Source organism: Trachemys scripta, chromosome 24, assembly GCF_013100865.1.
Source record: "Trachemys scripta elegans isolate TJP31775 chromosome 24, CAS_Tse_1.0, whole genome shotgun sequence".
NCBI classification, from domain to species: domain Eukaryota; kingdom Metazoa; phylum Chordata; order Testudines; family Emydidae; genus Trachemys; species Trachemys scripta.
Genome location: NC_048321.1, coordinates 5655832 through 5672576, shown reverse-complemented (window position 1 = coordinate 5672576; position 16745 = coordinate 5655832). Strand labels below are relative to the sequence as shown.

The following is a 16745-nucleotide window of genomic DNA, read 5'->3' as shown; positions in this document are numbered from 1 at the left end:
TTGGATCGATCCCCGCCCCAGCGTAGACCAGCCCTTAGAAACAGAAGTTCAGGTCTGATCCGCTATAGCAATTCCTATGATCCGCGGAGGCGATACTTAATGTTTAGGTGTTTGAGTACAGCTTCCAGGTGTGGTACAGACACATTAATCCTCACATATCCCCGTGAGGCTGGCAAGCATCCTGCTTTCGCAGGTCAAGGAAGCAGAAGTACAAAGGACTTAAGTGACACTCGCAATAAGGAACTGAAACCAGAACTCAGGAGTCCTGAATTCCAAGCCTCAGGCTCAGCCCTACATCATACTCCTGCCACAATGCTTTGGCCCTGTGATCCATACTTGATACCTAAAAATCACATCTTATCAATCCTTGGATTTTACCCCATCCGCTCCAAGTATGAATTGGCCATGTTAATTTGAATGATCAAAGCAGACGTACTGGTCGTCAGTCTCTATGGTGCCGCCTCGCCGGGCCTCTCCTCGGATAGACTCCATAGCAGTGGAGTAGAGAGCTTTTTGGGTAGCTGGCCTTCGCATGTCCGACTGGGCCGTCCCATCCATTATCGCACGCTCTCTTAGTGCCTGATCAATGTTATGGACAGCCACAAGCAAACTATAATCCATGATTTTAAAACTCTGCAGAACCTGGACGGAAACAAAGTCAATATGGCATCATTTACGTTTTGCAAGCTACATGAATGGTTAAACTATTCCAGTTTTATGCATGCACGGAGTATTTTTGCTTAGTGTTCTGAAAATACCAAGGGGATGGCCTCTATATAAACACTCAGTGATCTTCACCCACAGATAACAATGAGCAGCTTTACAAAGGAAAGTAAAATATCAGTATCTTTCTTCTACAGACAGGGCAACCGGGAAAATGCTTTGTGCGGGGCTACACACCAGATCAGTTGCAGGCACAGAACTCGGGTCCTCTGACGCTCAGTCTGGTGTCCTATCCGCTGGACCACACAGCTGCTCTAAAATTAGGACTCCTCCTACTGTAAGGGTACGTCTATACTACCCGCCGGATCGGTGGGTAGTGTTCGATGTATCGGGGATCCATTTATCGCGTCTAGACGGGACGCGATAAATCGATCCCTGAATCGACGCCTGTACTCTACCTCGGCAGGAGGAGTAAGCGGAGTCGACGGGGGAGCCGCGGCGGTCGACTTGCCACTGAGAGGACGGCCAGGTAAGTCCAACTTAGTTCCAACCCCGCGCCCCGCTGTCCCCCCCACCCCGTGTAGCCCAGGCCTTCAAGTAGTAAGACGTTATTGGGTGGGGAGCATAAATCTGACTGCTCAGGGGGACGGGGGAGGGAAGACTGCACCATATCCCTCTAGATTACTGATTTGAATCTGAGGTGTCAAAGTTTGACTGGATCATGATAGTGGAGTTCCCTGGGTCAGAACGGAGTTGTAGGGGGAGGGCAATGTTTGGAGGGGGTGACTGCATTGCAGTTGCCTGGGCTGTGCCTTTCTGGGGGACAGAGGACTCGATTCTAGCACCTTCCACTTAAAAACTGCACCGCAGAATTATCCAGCCTGTGGACACACAAGGAGAACACCAGGGCAAATGCCAGGCCTAAGAAGCTTTACAGCGACCCTGGGGTACACACGTTTCAAAAGGCATGAAGCTAATCCACAGAGAAGGGGGGAAATCTGTCTCAATTCAGCTGGTCTCACCCGTCACTCACCAAACAATCTCTCTGTAGTGTTTTGCATAAGGCATTGTACATATCAGAGTCTAGGAACAGGCCATCGGGGATGTCCTGCATAAAATCCAGGTCTTTGTATGTCGGGAAGACCTTCTCCCGCTCCTTCTGGGATGCTCGACGTTTATAGGTGGAGCCTTTCAAGTCATACTTGAGGTGCATTTTCACAGAGCGGGGCAGCAGGTTGTTCATCACTACGATGCGGATGTTCTTCCCTCCGGCCTGCACGCAGTACAGGCCATAGAACTTAGGCAGCAGTGTCCGAGGATTCTGATTCAAGTTCTAAATGCCCAAAGACAGAAGACAGAACTTCAGAGTCCGGGTGACTCCCTAAATTCAGAGTGGCTAGCTATTTGCTCTTTACCGGTGTATCTGAACCAAAGCAACCCTGTCTGGGATCCAAAGTGATGATCAGCAAAGCAACAAATCAGGGATGGGTGAACTTGGGGCATAGATAGGTTTTCTCTGCAAAACTGAACGTGTCTGATGCAGCTGTTGCACAAAAGAAATTTGCATCTTCATCCACACAATTATCTGCCAGAGCCCATTTGTGGCAGCCAGCAGGGAAAAGGAGGATTTTTGTGCTTAGTCTTTTAGTTTGCCACTCCCTCCTCAAGCTAGGCTCTTGCCAGATCTAATGCTAAGCAGGATGGGGTGGGTGCACACTGGAATAAGAGACCCCTATAACTCTGGTGGTTGCAGAAACTAGCATTGGTCCAGATTCCCAGCCTAGTAATATGGGCATGGGTAGGTAAGAAGAGGTCTTAACCATTGCATATATTAAGAATCCCATGGCACTTTTCTAAGCCAGGGACAAACTCCCAATATCCTGGCCAAATTCCCACTCAGGGAGGCAGTTAGTAAAGCACTCTGGGACCATCTGCCATCTCTAGTGGGATTATATATTGTATGTTGGGGCGGGATCGGATTTTGTTCTAGGACTAGCAGGGCCCATTGATCTATTTATCATCACATTTTTAGTCTCTTTAGACAGACACTCAGAGGCCCTGGCACACGGGCATGTTAAATTTAAATAACAAAGTAGTGTTTGTTGGCCAGCACTGATGAAACAAAGAGAATGGTCCAGAAGGGGGGAAAGGAAATAAGGAACTTTGCTAGTCTTTGCATATCATGGGTATGAGCTTCTCGCACAAACACTGACTGAGCAGACACACACACAGCTATTCAACCACAAAGAACCTAGCAGTGCAAACTTGAATGCTGGGTGGGTCCCTTCAAGGGACACAGGCACTCTTCAAAACAATCCAAATGGGAAGGTCTGGTACAAACCTCCCGGTGCAGGCCCAAAGAGCTCCAACAGTCTCTCTTAATCACATGCAGGAGGGTGTATCAGTATTAGCTAGCAGAGGCAAAATGGAGTTGACCAACCCAAAGGGCTCAGGTCCAGCGCATCTGCCCCTGCAGCGAATGGGAATGGAGTGTGCTCAACATCTCTGAAAATACGGCCTTGAGACCAGAGGTTAACCTGCCGCACAGCGTGTGACCTGCCAGCTACGACGATATTCTCAAGTTTATGCCATTAGAGAAACATCATTACACCCCACGCAGAAAGGTCACTTACCATATAGTAACCCGGCAGCAGCTTCTGCAAGAACTCTGCTTCTTTGTGCTGAACTGTTTTAATGATGAACTCGTCATCACTGGATACGTAGAAGAGGGAACCACTGGCCCCGGAGTTGGAGAGCTCAATGAGTGGCTCACTGCAGAGCGAGTACTGAAGGGAGGTGAATTAAAAAGCAAAGGCATAAGATAAACTAGTAACAAAGCACAGGCATCTTTATCCAAGTTACAGCTAAAGGGCCAACTCAAGGGTCTGAGTACGTAGAGATGGAGTCATTACACATCCGCATATGTGCCTTTGCAAAGCACTTTGAGCCACTCCAGTGAACAGCAGCATCGTATATTGCCCACAAACAGATAAATATGCAATTCAGTACATAGACTGGTTACTAGTTCATTAAGTTAGATAAACTAGAGATGTTTTACGGGCATAGCAAGTCATGGCACAGCTTTTAGAGTTGGGGAAGCATCCAGCATGACTGTCTCTGGAATCTGTGGCCCTCAGGTTAGTGCTTTTTCATGTCCATAACTTTGTGCTAGAACATGTCTTGTTTGGAGAGATTACAGGTAGGCATGGAGATGTAGTTATAAGCCTGTGATGTCTCGGCAGCTTTGCTCCCTCCCTCCCTTTGTGTTGTTCGCTATTAGTAATGATTTGTATTAGCATAGCACCTAGGAGCTCGAGTTAAAGACCAGGACCCCGCTGGGTTAGTGCAGTTGCTTGCTACGTAAAGGAATGGTTTGGTTCCTTCCTGAAGATACTGGCCCATTGACCGGCTAACGGGCAACATATTCTGGCCAACCATGGGGCCCTATAAGCAAGGATCACACCTAATTTGTATAAAATAGAGGTAAGAATTGCTGCATCCTGCTCTAATACAGTGGCACAACTGCAGAGATTACCTGGCCCAGTGTGCACAACTCCATTTTGATTCTAGTAGTCTGATCTCCACATCAAAGACGGGAGCTGCACAATAGAATTCTGTGGGCTGCATTTGGCCCTGTGAATCCTGTGGGCTGCAGGTGCTGCTTTGGCCCCCTGGGTTAAAGCAGTGGTTTCAAGGGAGCTAGGAGAGTCTCATGTCCCGGAGAAGCACAATCAGGATGGAATTGGTACAGGACTCTGTATGGACGTTCAGAATATGCTGCTGCGAATCTGACAGTCAGACCAGGCAGGTCTCATTAGCTCCACTCCAGAACATCAGCCAATAGTCATCAGAAGGGTCAAGAGATCCCAACAAGGATAAATACTAATCTGCCCACATTGGGGAATTGGGGATCAGGCTGATGGCTGTAAGTGCAGTCCTGGCCAAGGGCTTTTTCTTGGTAAACTTTAATAAATAAAGGCAAACCCCAAGAAGGGGGTGAAGCGGAGACAACAGTGGTGTGCGCACAGTGTTAGGAGTGGGACCGGATAGAGACAATTTACACTGGGGAAGAAGGGAAAAATCAAGTATGACAAATAACACTGGCTTCCCCAGTGACTTACCAGATAGTCATCTGGCCGTATTCCAAACAGTTCCCGGAAGTAGCGAAATGCTACAGGAGCATAGGTTTTAAACCGGAAGTCACTGTAGTGATGAGCTGGGGTCAGGTTACTCCCTTCGCTGTGGGGGAGGGGAACAGGTAATTAGAAATACACACAGTACTTTTAAAGGCCTCTTTTAAAAATAAAAAAGGACCACCCCAAGGCAATTTTCTACACCCCCCAAAAACAACACAGATGGTAAATTTAACACCTTAAATCAGTGATTCTCAACCTATTTACCATTGTGGGCTGCATCCAATACTACCTGTATGGCCCTGAGGATGTCACATAGGCCGCAGCTCTGTGCTGATTGGGCTGCAAGCGGTGGGCTGCAGGTTGAGAACTGCTGCCTTAAATTCTCTTTCATTAACCCTCGCATGCCTCAGAGCTCCAGCAGGTATTTTTCTATCATATATAATGCAAGAACAATCATTGTTGAATGCTTGCTCTAATGGAAAGGTTGAGTAATATCTAAAATTAGGGGCTGAGTTGCATTCTGTTGTGTGGTTGCCATATCAACAAGTGCAGAACTAGCTACTATACTATTGAGTGCTTTAGAGACGCCTGTCCGTGTCTTAGGGAGCTTATCTGGAATCAGTGCTGCTTTCTTCTCTTAACACCCTAACCTACAAGTAAAGTAACAGTACTAGCTCCTAACCCACAGGAAGACTCATCTCAGAGTGGATAACCTTAAGTAAAAGCATTTCACAGAGCAGCAAGAAAGCGCTCACCTTGGGAAGAAAATACTTTCTACTACATAGAAGTCTTGCATGAGAACATCTCGCTCTGGTTTGGTGCTCAAGCTTCCCACTGTGTGGGTGATGCCCAGCTGAATGGCACCTTTCAAGGCCGATGACGTAGTCTGGAGGGGAGAAGGAAACAGGAAGTCAAATATCTCTGACATGGAGCAGTAGATTCCGAATTGGAACAGAAGGGGTTAAATGGATGACCGTCTTCAAGCAAAAAAAAAAAAATAAATAAAAAGCTCCAATTTAAACTAGCATCCTTCCAGCAGGCACTGACTAGATAGTATTTTGTACCCATAAACCCTGGTTTCCTTTATTTGCTTCTCTCTAGCTGGCTAACTTCATCTTTGGCTGCTTTCTTTCATGTCCATCTGCTCTATGGGAAAGATTCTCAACCTGTTTACAACTTATCACGGAGCAGCAAGATCATCACATGAAAGGGACCCTGTTTCCAGAATATTTAAGCTGCTGCCAAACTAAGGTGACAAGGGCTCCATATTCCACTCATCTGAAGCGCAGAGCATATAAGACTAGCTTCTGCCATACACACCGCTACCCCGATATAACGCGACGTGATAGAACACAAATTCGGATAGAACGCGGTAGAGCAGTGCTCGGGGGGGGGGGGGGGGAGGTGTCGGCGGCAGCGTGCAGTCTGGCGGATCAAAGCAAGTTCGATATAACACGGTTTCACCTATAACACGGTAAGATTTTTTGGCTCCCGAGGACAGAGTTATATTAGGGTAGGAGGTGTATGTATGTAGGGATGGGGATACCTCTACATCCCTGACAAAGCCCTAACAATCCTTCATCTCGTTTTATCCCCATTCTGCAGCATTGCTACCCCAGAGGGCTTGCACTGTAGCTACCATCCACCTGGCCTCATGAAGACTGGATTTTAACTCCTTCCAAGGTGTTCATTTCCACTCCTTACAACGACTGGAGTGGTGGGTATTGAACAGCAAAGTACTCTCTTTCCTCTGGGAAGCAGACAAGCATGGTATCTGTGCATCATCTCAATCTCCCGAAACCTAGGTTTGCATGATCAGAAGGCCGCAGCATAGACTCTGGTCTTCCTCAAGGCAATGCAGAAATCCCACCACAGAGCTAGCCCTCAAAATAACCTAACCCCACAGAATGCACATTTGTGGGTTTCAACCCTCTAGTCTCACCCTCTCATCCTACCTCTTTGCTAGGCTTGTGGCTCATAAGCAATAAGAGGAGGCTTGGCAGATTTCACTGATTTTTTTTTTTTAAAAAACACGTTGACTGTAATAACATGTTTATTTTTAAGCATTTGTTAAGACTTGTATCAATTTAAAAATGGATAAAAATAGGAAAAAAAGTGCTTAAAGCCATCATTTTGCAGAACTGTGAACATGTAAATGTTCACAGTTGTGGGAAATTTGGGGGAAGTCAGACAATTATTTAATGACCGTAGATGTTGCGATTCAAACAGTTTAAACTTTGCCCGTGTCAAAACACAAATTGGCACCACAGAGGAAGCAAATATCCTTAAAAATCAAACTCGAACCAGTTCTCAAGCGGCATTTTTCTTTGCCTAGCTGGACTTTCGACCAGTGATGGAAATATGTGTGTCAGTTTGTATGTGCAGGGTGAAACTGAGGTTTACCGATAAAAACCTGATCCTTCCAAGCCTAACTAACAGCTGGTCATTACAGTTTTAAAAACAAACCGTGGCCTCTGCATAAAATGCTGTGGCCTCTGCATAAAATTGTCCAAGAACAATGCAGTATTATATTCCTGTGGCAGCTATTTACAAACATCAAGAATCTGCTAGTCTGCTCATGTCTACAGAACACGCGATTTTGTCTTCGGCCATTAACACTTGCTTATATCCAGCTTGTTCTATGTGGTCATGAATCTTCCAGGATGATGCAGATAAGATCTGTTTGACAACTACCAAAGTTACATGGTCTGTGTCAATTCCCTGTCTGTCTATAAGACATAAGCCCACTGCAAAGGTTGTTAAAACTATGGCGGAACAGGTGCAAGTTGTTTACATACAAGGCAACTGAACCTAAAACAAAATCCGGAGCAGGTGACTCAGTAGGTGGTGTTCTTCTGACAGTCAGTATTGGTTCAATACCCCAGCTAGATGCCAAGGGACACTGTGCATCTAATAAGACGTCCTGATGACTTGGTCATTTAAGATCAAGGTACGTTGTGAAAGATATTTAACCTTGATGATTAGGCCAGATTCCAATTTGCTTAAGTATGTTTTGGCTTCCCTAGATTTCCCCTCCATTGCTTCTAAAACGAATGCTCTGGCTTTCATTTGAGTATCTACAAAATCTTTCAAAGATGAACAAACATATTCCCAATTTATTATTAATCATGTTTATTACAGTAGCACCTAAGGGCCAACCAAGAATGAGGCCCCACTGTACTAGGCACTGTACAAACTCAGAAATAAAGAGCTTATTATTTAAATAGGCAAGACAGATGCAAGGAGGGGAAGAAGTAGAACACACAAGCAGAGTGGACAGTGTGATGGCAGCAGGCAGGTTAGTTCCATTATTTTTTTGGGAGTGGGTTTGATTAGGAGAGGATCAGCTAATGGAAAGAAAAGGGAAGGGGGTGAGCTGGACAGAGCAGACGGTAAATGGAAATGGAGTAAGATCTGTCCAAGGTCACACAGTAAGTGACAGAACTGAGAACAGAACTCAGGTTTTTCTTGATTCCATCCGGTTTTAGACCACTTCATGGCATCCCTCCACTTTCCTTACTAACCAGATCCTGGGATGTGCCCATGTGAGATTTATCACACAATCTGTCTAGGACGTTGGAACAGTTCTCCTAAATACCCTTCCTTCTTGCCTTTTAAAATTAATATCGCTGAAAAATCCACGCAAGCTCAGCACACTGTTCATACCAAAAAGGATGAAGATAAAGAAACTACAAACAGCTTGGCAGTGCTGCATTATCTGTGGGTGCAAAGAGCCACAATGAGGTTGCCATTAAGCTGTGTGCATTTTTCCTCCCCCCTCATCATAAACTGAGCAGTCAGCTGCCTGTTTACAATTGTTTTAACGAAGGGCAGAGAGAATAAATTAATCAACATACTGCCTCAAGGAAAGGAGGGAGAGACAGCCACAACAACAGCTTAAGTAAGGAGAGCCTGTCAGTCATTTCCCCATTAGGAGTCCCCCTGTTACTAGTTTCTGGGGCCCCTGCAAACATATTTAAGTGTCTCATCTAATTCCACTTTGGTTGCTGCCTTCTCCCAGCCAGTACTGCTACCTCCTCCCCCACTCAGCATGCCGGGATACTGGAGATCTGAACTGAGAACCCCAAGCTTAAACATAGTCAATTATAGTAAATTAGAGAGACTAGATTCAACAGAAGTGCTGTTTAAGTTCTCTCCCACACACTCCGTTCCCTTACTTTCCAGGTGATCTCTAGAAGCGAACCCTGTCACCAAACAGTATGTGGATAGTAAAGCATAGCTGGATTAGAGATTTCAAACGAGAAGCTTCCACTTACATGAAGCGAGAGCTGCTGAAACGCCTCGATCATGCCATTATCCATTTAATCCAGACACGGGAAACCACTCTTGTTGTAAAGCAAGTTGGCACATACTGATGAAGTCCAACAAAAGTTAGTAGCAGGGTCCAAAAATCCCCACATCCATAGGCTGGTTTAAGAAACCAACACACACAATCTGCCCTTTGTAAAGCAAATTCCAGCAAAATCACAATCTGTAGCCGCTATTGTGTCCAGACAGCATAGAGCGCACTCAGTAAACGAGAAGGGTCCTAGGAAGTGTTGCTAATGGGGTAAGGTTTAAAAAAAAAAATAATCCTGTCTTTAGGAGGCAATGGCAGAGAAGCTACTCCCAAAGCATAAATTCAGCCCTTCAGCCTCTCCAGCCTGCCAGCCTTTGCTCCCACTGAGATCTCCTTTAATGTTTGTCACGCAAGTTACCCAACCTTTTATGCTAAATAGAATGAGTCAGAAACCCTGATGCTCTGGGCAGCATTAATTTAGTGAATAGGAGAATGCAATCAGATTAATTAGGTGAGAGGCACCTACCTTTTTATATGTAGTCTCACCAGTGGAATCTACTCCTCTATGACCTTTCTTTATTGTCTGTGAGCCAGGCTGTCCAGAAGAACCAGACATCTAGGGGTATGCGTGAAGACAAGAACCAAGAAGCTTTAAAAACAAATATCCTAGGTGTAGCTCCCCGCCGAGAATCAAGAAGCGTAACTACAGAGGATCTCTCGGGGGTAAGTCTATGGAGTTGTAGAATACATTTCTTTTCAACTTCCACCTTTAATACAAAGATGCAGCTTGTAGAACATTACAGGTCCCCGCGTGCAATGCCAGAAACTGCTTGGATCAAGATGGAGCACCACACACTGGGACCGGTAGTCTTCACGGGCTGCTTCTGCATATTAATATGGAGGGGGACATTATATGACCTAACTTCATCTTCAAAATAGCAGAGTGACATTAAAGAACCTTGGAGAGATACTAGCTTCCTGTGTGATGCAGACTTGGAATCTAAATAAAGGGGTGGAGGGGACTGTCTTCGCAAAATGCAAGCTAGAGGAGGAAGTTTGGTTCCTGTACAAGGAGAGAGTTTTCAGGTTGCTCTTAGAAGCTTTAATTTCCAGCAGACTGGTCCTGAATGACCTCAGGCTGCAATCAGTGTGCGCTTTCCTTTACTGGTACAACTCATGCCCATGAAGGGTTTAGCTATACTGCAATTACACGATATGACTGGAGCTTGAGCAGACATACTCTAGCTCAGGGGTCGGCAACCTATGGCACGCGTGCCAATTTTTAATGGCACGCTGCTGCCTGCCGGGACTCCAGCGTGTCATTAAAAATCCTGCCTAGCCTGGCCCGCTTTCCTCTGCCCCTGCGGGGGGCAGGGAGCAGAAGCATAGGCATGCGCATGGGGTGGGCAAATAACCCCACTCTCCCGGCGCGGCAAGCTGCGGGGTCCGCAGCGCCTGGCTGAGTGCTGAGTGCCGCTGGCCCCTCCCCCGCCTTTCCCCCTCCCCTGAAGCCCTGCCGCCACACGCGCAGCACTCTGGGGATCGGGGCTGTGCGCTCCAGTGGGGCAGTGTTTGGCTCCGCGGGGAGGCAGACACGCTGCCCCCTCCCCATGAGCCATGCCGCCCTGCGCGCTCCCGCGGGGCAGTGTTTGGCTCCGCGGGGAGGCAGACACGCTCCCTGCTCAACCGGAGCCCTTCCGCTGCGTGCGCAGCGCTCTGAGGGGCGGGGCTGCGTATCTGGCTCTGCTTGGAGCCTCATGGTAAGGGGTCCAGGGCAGGGGGGTTGGATAAGGGGTGGGGCAGTCAGGGGACAGAGGGCAGGGTGGGTTGGATGGGGGTGGGATCCCGGGTGGGGTGGGGTCTCTGGAGGGGGTAGTCAGAACAGGGGGGGTTGGATGGGAGTCCCAGGGTCTGTCAGGGGGCTGGGGGTGGATAGGGGTCAGGGCAGGGAGCAAGAAGGGTCCTGGGGGGGCAGTTAGGATGGGGGTCTCTGAAGGGGGTGGTCAGGGGAAAAGGAGCTGGGGGGTTGGATGGGTCGGGAGTTCTGGAGGTCCTGTCAGGGGGCAGGGTGTGGCTAAGGGTCCGAGCAGTCAGGGGACAGGTGGGGGGGAAGGTCCTAGGGGGGGCAGTCCGGGGACAAGGAGCAGGGAGGCTTAGATGGCGGTGGGGTTCTGGGGGGCAGGGGTCCCAGGAGGGAGTAGTCAGGGGACAAGAAGCGGGGGGGGGGGGTTGGAGGTTCGGGGGGGCAGTCACCCAGCCCTCTGCCCTGAGCCCTGACACCCCACCCACACACACACACCCAGCCCTCTGCCCTAAGCCCTGCACCCCCTCAGCCCCGTGCCCTGAGCCCTGTACCTCCCTCATATACACACCCAGCCCTCTGCTTGACTCCTTCTCACACACACATCCACCCCAGCCCTGATTCTGGCACCCACACACATACCCAGCCCCCCCCTGCCCTGACACCTGCACCCCCCTCACATGCCCCCAGCCCTCTGCCCTGACTCTTGCACCCCCCACACACACACACCCCATGCACCCACCCCCGACCCCCACCATGAGCATCAAACGGGAGCTCCTGCAGCCTCCCCCCCATTCCCACCTGCACCCCTCGCATCAAATGGGAGCTGCCAAGGTAAGTGCCCCACACCCAAACCTCCTGCCCCAACCCTGAGCCCTCTCCCTCATTCTAGCTCCTGGCCAGACCCTTCACCCCCAGCCCTGTGCTCAGGGCACTCCCATCCTCAGCTCAGTGCAGAGAGAGGAAGAGAATGGGCCAAAACCAGGGAGAAGGTAGGTACCCACTGTATGTGGGCAGGGCCGGGACCCTAGACTGGCAGCGGGCTGTGCGGATCCGGCAGTCAGGATCCCGGCTGGCAGGAGCTGGCGGATGAACCCCCGAGCGGCAGTGGGCTGAGCCGCTCAGCACACTGCTGGCACGGGGTCCCGGCCGCCGGACCCGCACAGCCTGCTGCCGGTCTGGGGTTCTGGCTGCTGGACCCTTGCCAGCCAGGGTCCCGGCCGCAGGCCCTGCTCAGCCCGCTGCTGGCCTAGCAGAACAGAACCCCAGACCAGCAGCGGGCTAGCGGCATAAGATCAACATTTTAATTTAATTGTAAATGAAGCTTCTTAAACATTTTGAAAACCTTGTTTATTTTACAGTACAACACTAGTTTATTTATATAATATATAGACAGAGTGAGACCTTCTAAAAAACATTAAAATGTATTACCGGCATGCGAAACCTTAAATTAGAGTGAATAAATGAAGACTTGGCACACCACTTCTGAAAGGCTGCCGACCCCTGCTCTAGCTAGCATGGGTATTGGGCTTGTACATCTCATGCTCAAGTGCACACGGCCACAACTTCACTGCTCCAGTATCCGAGCTAGCTAGATCAAAGCTAGTATGTGTGCTCAAGCTGCAATTATACCCTGTGATTGCAGTACAGACATACACTTCGAAGACTTGAGTCCTTTGAGGAAGTGAGCTAGGTTGGTGGTACAAGTTAATCTAGTTTCTCAGGCAGAGGTGGCAATTTTAGCTGCATCTTGTCTGCACTACTCTATGACCCCTTGGAAACTTGCCTCGGTCATTGTCTTCTGTGTAAACGGCCATTCTGTTGCTCTATAAACTTGAGCTCAGGCTCTGTGGCTTGACATTTATATAGTGTTTTGGTGGCATGGAATCACTTGAAATTCCAGGGCCATTAGGATATAAAAATGGACCCAATTCTCTTATGAGGAACAAAGGCCCACTGATTTCACAAGTGAATACACCAGCTCATTGCAGCCTTATAATTGCTTGTTCAGCTTTGTCCCCCGCTTTCCCTTCCAGATTCAAGCCATATACAGAGCTCAAAATGCCTAGTTTAATAGAAAGCACCCATTTATGACAGTGCCCAGGGAACAAAGCACACCAATTTCTCAAGAAGTAACTTACCTCTGAAGTGAATGATTTTTTGAAGGTTGCTGATCCTGCCAAGATAGAAAATTAAGAGACATTTAGCAAAGAAACAGGTCATTATATATTGCAGAAAAAGCCTGACATACTGCTGTGATTTGAATGTTTTAGCGTATCTGAAAAAGCACTGACTCATGTTTGATTTTTCAACTTCTCCTCTTGCTCACAGCACAGGGAAATTTTTCTCAGGCCACAAGGAAATGTCATTCTGCTTACCACACAGCCATCCCAACTTAACTTTGTTTATCTCTCACAGAGTAGCTATTTGCTAGTCTGATCTCTCCGGCTCAGCCAGATTCCAAGAATTTTTTAGCCGTGTATAGAAACTCAGGGCCAAATTCAGACACGGTGTAAGCTGATGCAACTTTATCAAGTTCAGTTGAGTTACACCAAGACTTAATATGGCTCTAACCAACCATTAATTAAAATCACTACATCAAAGACCCAATTTTCATAGTTCAAGCTTTGTGATGCTGCAGTGTCAGCACTTCCATTATGAACTTATTTCCAGGGGTTTTTACAATCACAACATAAATCCTTTAGTCGACTGTTAAGATTCGGACAATACTAGGGCTAAATGACAGTGAGGTGATTTACTACTTTTTCCACCTTTTGAGGCCAGGATTCCAGTCCTGTTTCTTGGATACGGGAACAGAAACGGACTCTGGGATCCTGCTCTTTTGTGGATGTTTGTCCAACCTACAAAACCACCACACAGATCAGCAATAATACTCAGAAGCAGCCCAGAATTGCAAAAGCAGACATACTGCCCGCACATAAAGTGAAGTCATGGGAAAACTTGCATTTCTTCCTCTTCCTCTACCTGGGACAAAACAAAACAAGACTCCATCTCCGTGGCAGCACATCCTCCCCAGGTGAGAGCCACAAATACAGTCTGATTAAGCTTATTTTTCAACCATGGCAACCTCAGTCATTCAAAACGGGGGCAAAAGAAAAACTAAAGTGTTATGGTGGTAAGAAAACCACATTTCAGCAAAGGACACAAAGACACTTAAACAGTGAAACTGACCATCCTTCCGATCCATTTATCAAACAATCAAAGCTCCCATTTCAAGACAGACAAAACAGTGAGCAAAAATAATTCTGTGCCAAAACCTTTTTACTACCCAAAGTGAAAGGATAGCGGCTGGCTTTTTCAACTTGTTTTCCACCCCGTCTGTTCTCTCCTTAAGGCAAGGAAGGTGTCATGACAAGTTCTAATTTTTATGTATAAAGTGCCACACGTTTAGGAGCTATTCCCTCCTCCTCCCAGTACATTCTGTGCTCTTCATAAAAATGAGTAATGCACAGCTGTATTCATATGCACTGACTTGCAACTAGCTGTGCTACGCAAGGCCACAGACCAGTGGCTTACAACCTGTGGCCCATGGACTCCTGAGGGTCCGCAGACTATGTCTAAGATTTCCAAGGGGGTCTGCACTTCCATTCAAAAAAATTGTAGGGGTCCTCAAATAAGGTTGAAAACCATTGCCATAGATCAAAGGCAGTCAGGCTAGCAGGGCAGCCACTTCTGCATATCAGTCAGAGCCATTTGTCCTGGGACATAGGTCCAAGGGCTCAACCTTCTGCTGCCACTATTCAATTTGGCCAGCTGAACCGCTGTGGAGTCAAGGAGGCTCTCAGAGTTTCCATGGGCTTGAAGCCGGAGAAGCCTGCTAGGCGATCACCGTCTGACAGTGCAAGTTAACAGCTTTTGTTCTCCACCCCTGCCCCCAAACAGGAAGTTCTGTCACTACAGAACAGAATGGATCTGAAAGCAAACATATTCCCAGTTGGAAGCTAGCTTCTATACTTTTCAGTCCCGCTAACAGAAGCCACGCTGCCATAACCCAGTTTTTCAGTATGCTGTTTTAATGAAAAACTGACAGCGCTCCACTCTGTCACCTTGCAGTACAGGTGACTGCTTTGAACAAGGCTTTCCAAACTGTCAATGTCTGGGACACAGTGGAGGAAGCAACTCAGTCATTATAATGCAGCACCTGCTCAGCAACCATTGAGCCCTATTGCCTTTTCGAGTGAGTATTCTGTAAGGATGTAAATCCAATGTTCTCTATAAGTCACACTGAACCAGCAGCACAGCTAGCCCCATCACCTTAGAGATTAGCTATGTCAATAATCAGCCATTCGAACCCTTAAATTCTCTGAGGATTTACCTAAAACTATTTATTCAAAAGGGCCAACAAATGAGCCTTTTTATACCTTTCCAATCGCATCCAAGAAACATTAAGCCAAAAAGACCCCAAAAAACAAAAACGCAAATATAAAAAACGTACCACTAACTTTTCACTTATGTAGCACTTCTCAACTGAGGATTCCAAAGGATTTCATATTCGCTTGGCCTCTATACCAAGCTTACTGACCCGGCAAGCCGCATACGACAATCTCTAGAAGTTTGAGAACTGGTGCACACCTGCTGGGGTTTGCGGTTTCAGCCCCGCTCCTGCTGAAGCCCTGAGCCCCGGCACATGTGCCCCATGGGGCTGAAGCCCTGACACCCCTCTCCCCGCTGAGCCAAAGTCCCTACCCCACCACCCTGCTGCAAGGCAGAGGTCCTCAGCTCCCCCCCCCCCAAGTTTGGTAGGTGAAGAAAGGGGGGGGAGGGCACACCTGGGGGTGGCGGGGCTCCGCCAGCCACACTAACTGTAAAAGAACTGCATGCGGCTTGCGAGCCACGGTTTGACCACCCCTGCGCTATACCAATGTGAGACAGGCACTCATTTTACAGAGTTTTATAGAGTAATGTACAGTGATTTGCCTGAAGTTACACAGCAAATCAGCATCAGGACTGAGAACAGAAACCAAGAAACTGGCTCTACATGGCACTGGTGAAGCCTCACCTGAACACCATGTCCAGTTCCAGGAGCCACACTTTAGGAAAGATGTGGACAAATTGGAGAGAGTCCAGAAGAGAGCAACAACGATGATAAAAGGTTTAGAGAATCTGATCTATGATGAAAGTTTTAAAAACTGGGCAAGTCTAGTCTTGAGAAAAGATGATTGAGGGGGAAACCTTATGGCAGTCACTCAATATGTTAAGGGCTGTTATAAAAAGGACAGTGATCAACTGTTCCCCATGTCCACTGAAGGCAGGACAAGCAGTAATTGGGTTAATCTGAAGCGAGAGAGATTTAGATTAGATATTAGGAAAAAACGTTTTAACTGTAAGGAAAGTTAAGCACTGGAACAAGCTTTCAAGAGAGGTTGTAGAATCCCCATCACAGAACTTTTAAAGAACAGTTCGACAAACACCTGTCAGGGATGGTCTAGGTTTACTTGGTCCTGCACAGGAGGCTGGACTAGATGACCTCTCAAGGTCCCTTCCAGCCCTACATTCCTACTTCCCTGGTCTAACTGCTAGAGAGAACATTGTCTCCCATCATGTAATTCTAGTGAATGCTATCTGGAAATCAGATATACATTATCTCCAAATCAAGCGCCACTGTTTACAAGGAAAGCTCACTAGTCAGCACAGGAAAGTTACTGTATGCTGTAACAAGGATCGGTAACCAACACACACACACACCCCCTACCATGTGCAATATGGGAAACACTCCCTCCCTTTCTCTAGTTCCTTCATTTCCAAACAAATGTGCAATATCCGTTGATTGCGATATGGCCAACAGTCCTAGATAGGGAGGGTTCTGAGTTACTACAGAGATTCT

General features: G+C 47.6%; 1 protein-coding gene across 5 annotated transcripts in view; it reads right to left on the bottom strand.

The window, feature by feature from the left end:
- The window catches only part of PIP5K1A (phosphatidylinositol-4-phosphate 5-kinase type 1 alpha), a 41685-nt gene that overhangs the window by 12420 nt on the left and 12520 nt on the right, over positions 1-16745 (bottom strand). For 4 of the 5 annotated variants that reach the window (XM_034756482.1, XM_034756483.1, XM_034756484.1 and 1 more), the window contains exons 2-8: positions 13042-13076; positions 9626-9715; positions 5555-5685; positions 4785-4902; positions 3297-3449; positions 1697-1996; positions 437-642 (exon numbers count right to left, since the gene is read on the bottom strand). In XM_034756482.1, the coding sequence (XP_034612373.1) occupies positions 437-642; positions 1697-1996; positions 3297-3449; positions 4785-4902; positions 5555-5685; positions 9626-9715; positions 13042-13076 (1033 nt within the window). Of the gene's footprint in view, positions 1-436; positions 643-1696; positions 1997-3296; positions 3450-4784; positions 4903-5554; positions 5686-9076; positions 9172-9625; positions 9718-13041; positions 13077-16745 lie in introns of those variants that run through there. The other variant, XM_034756486.1, reaches the window with a different exon arrangement.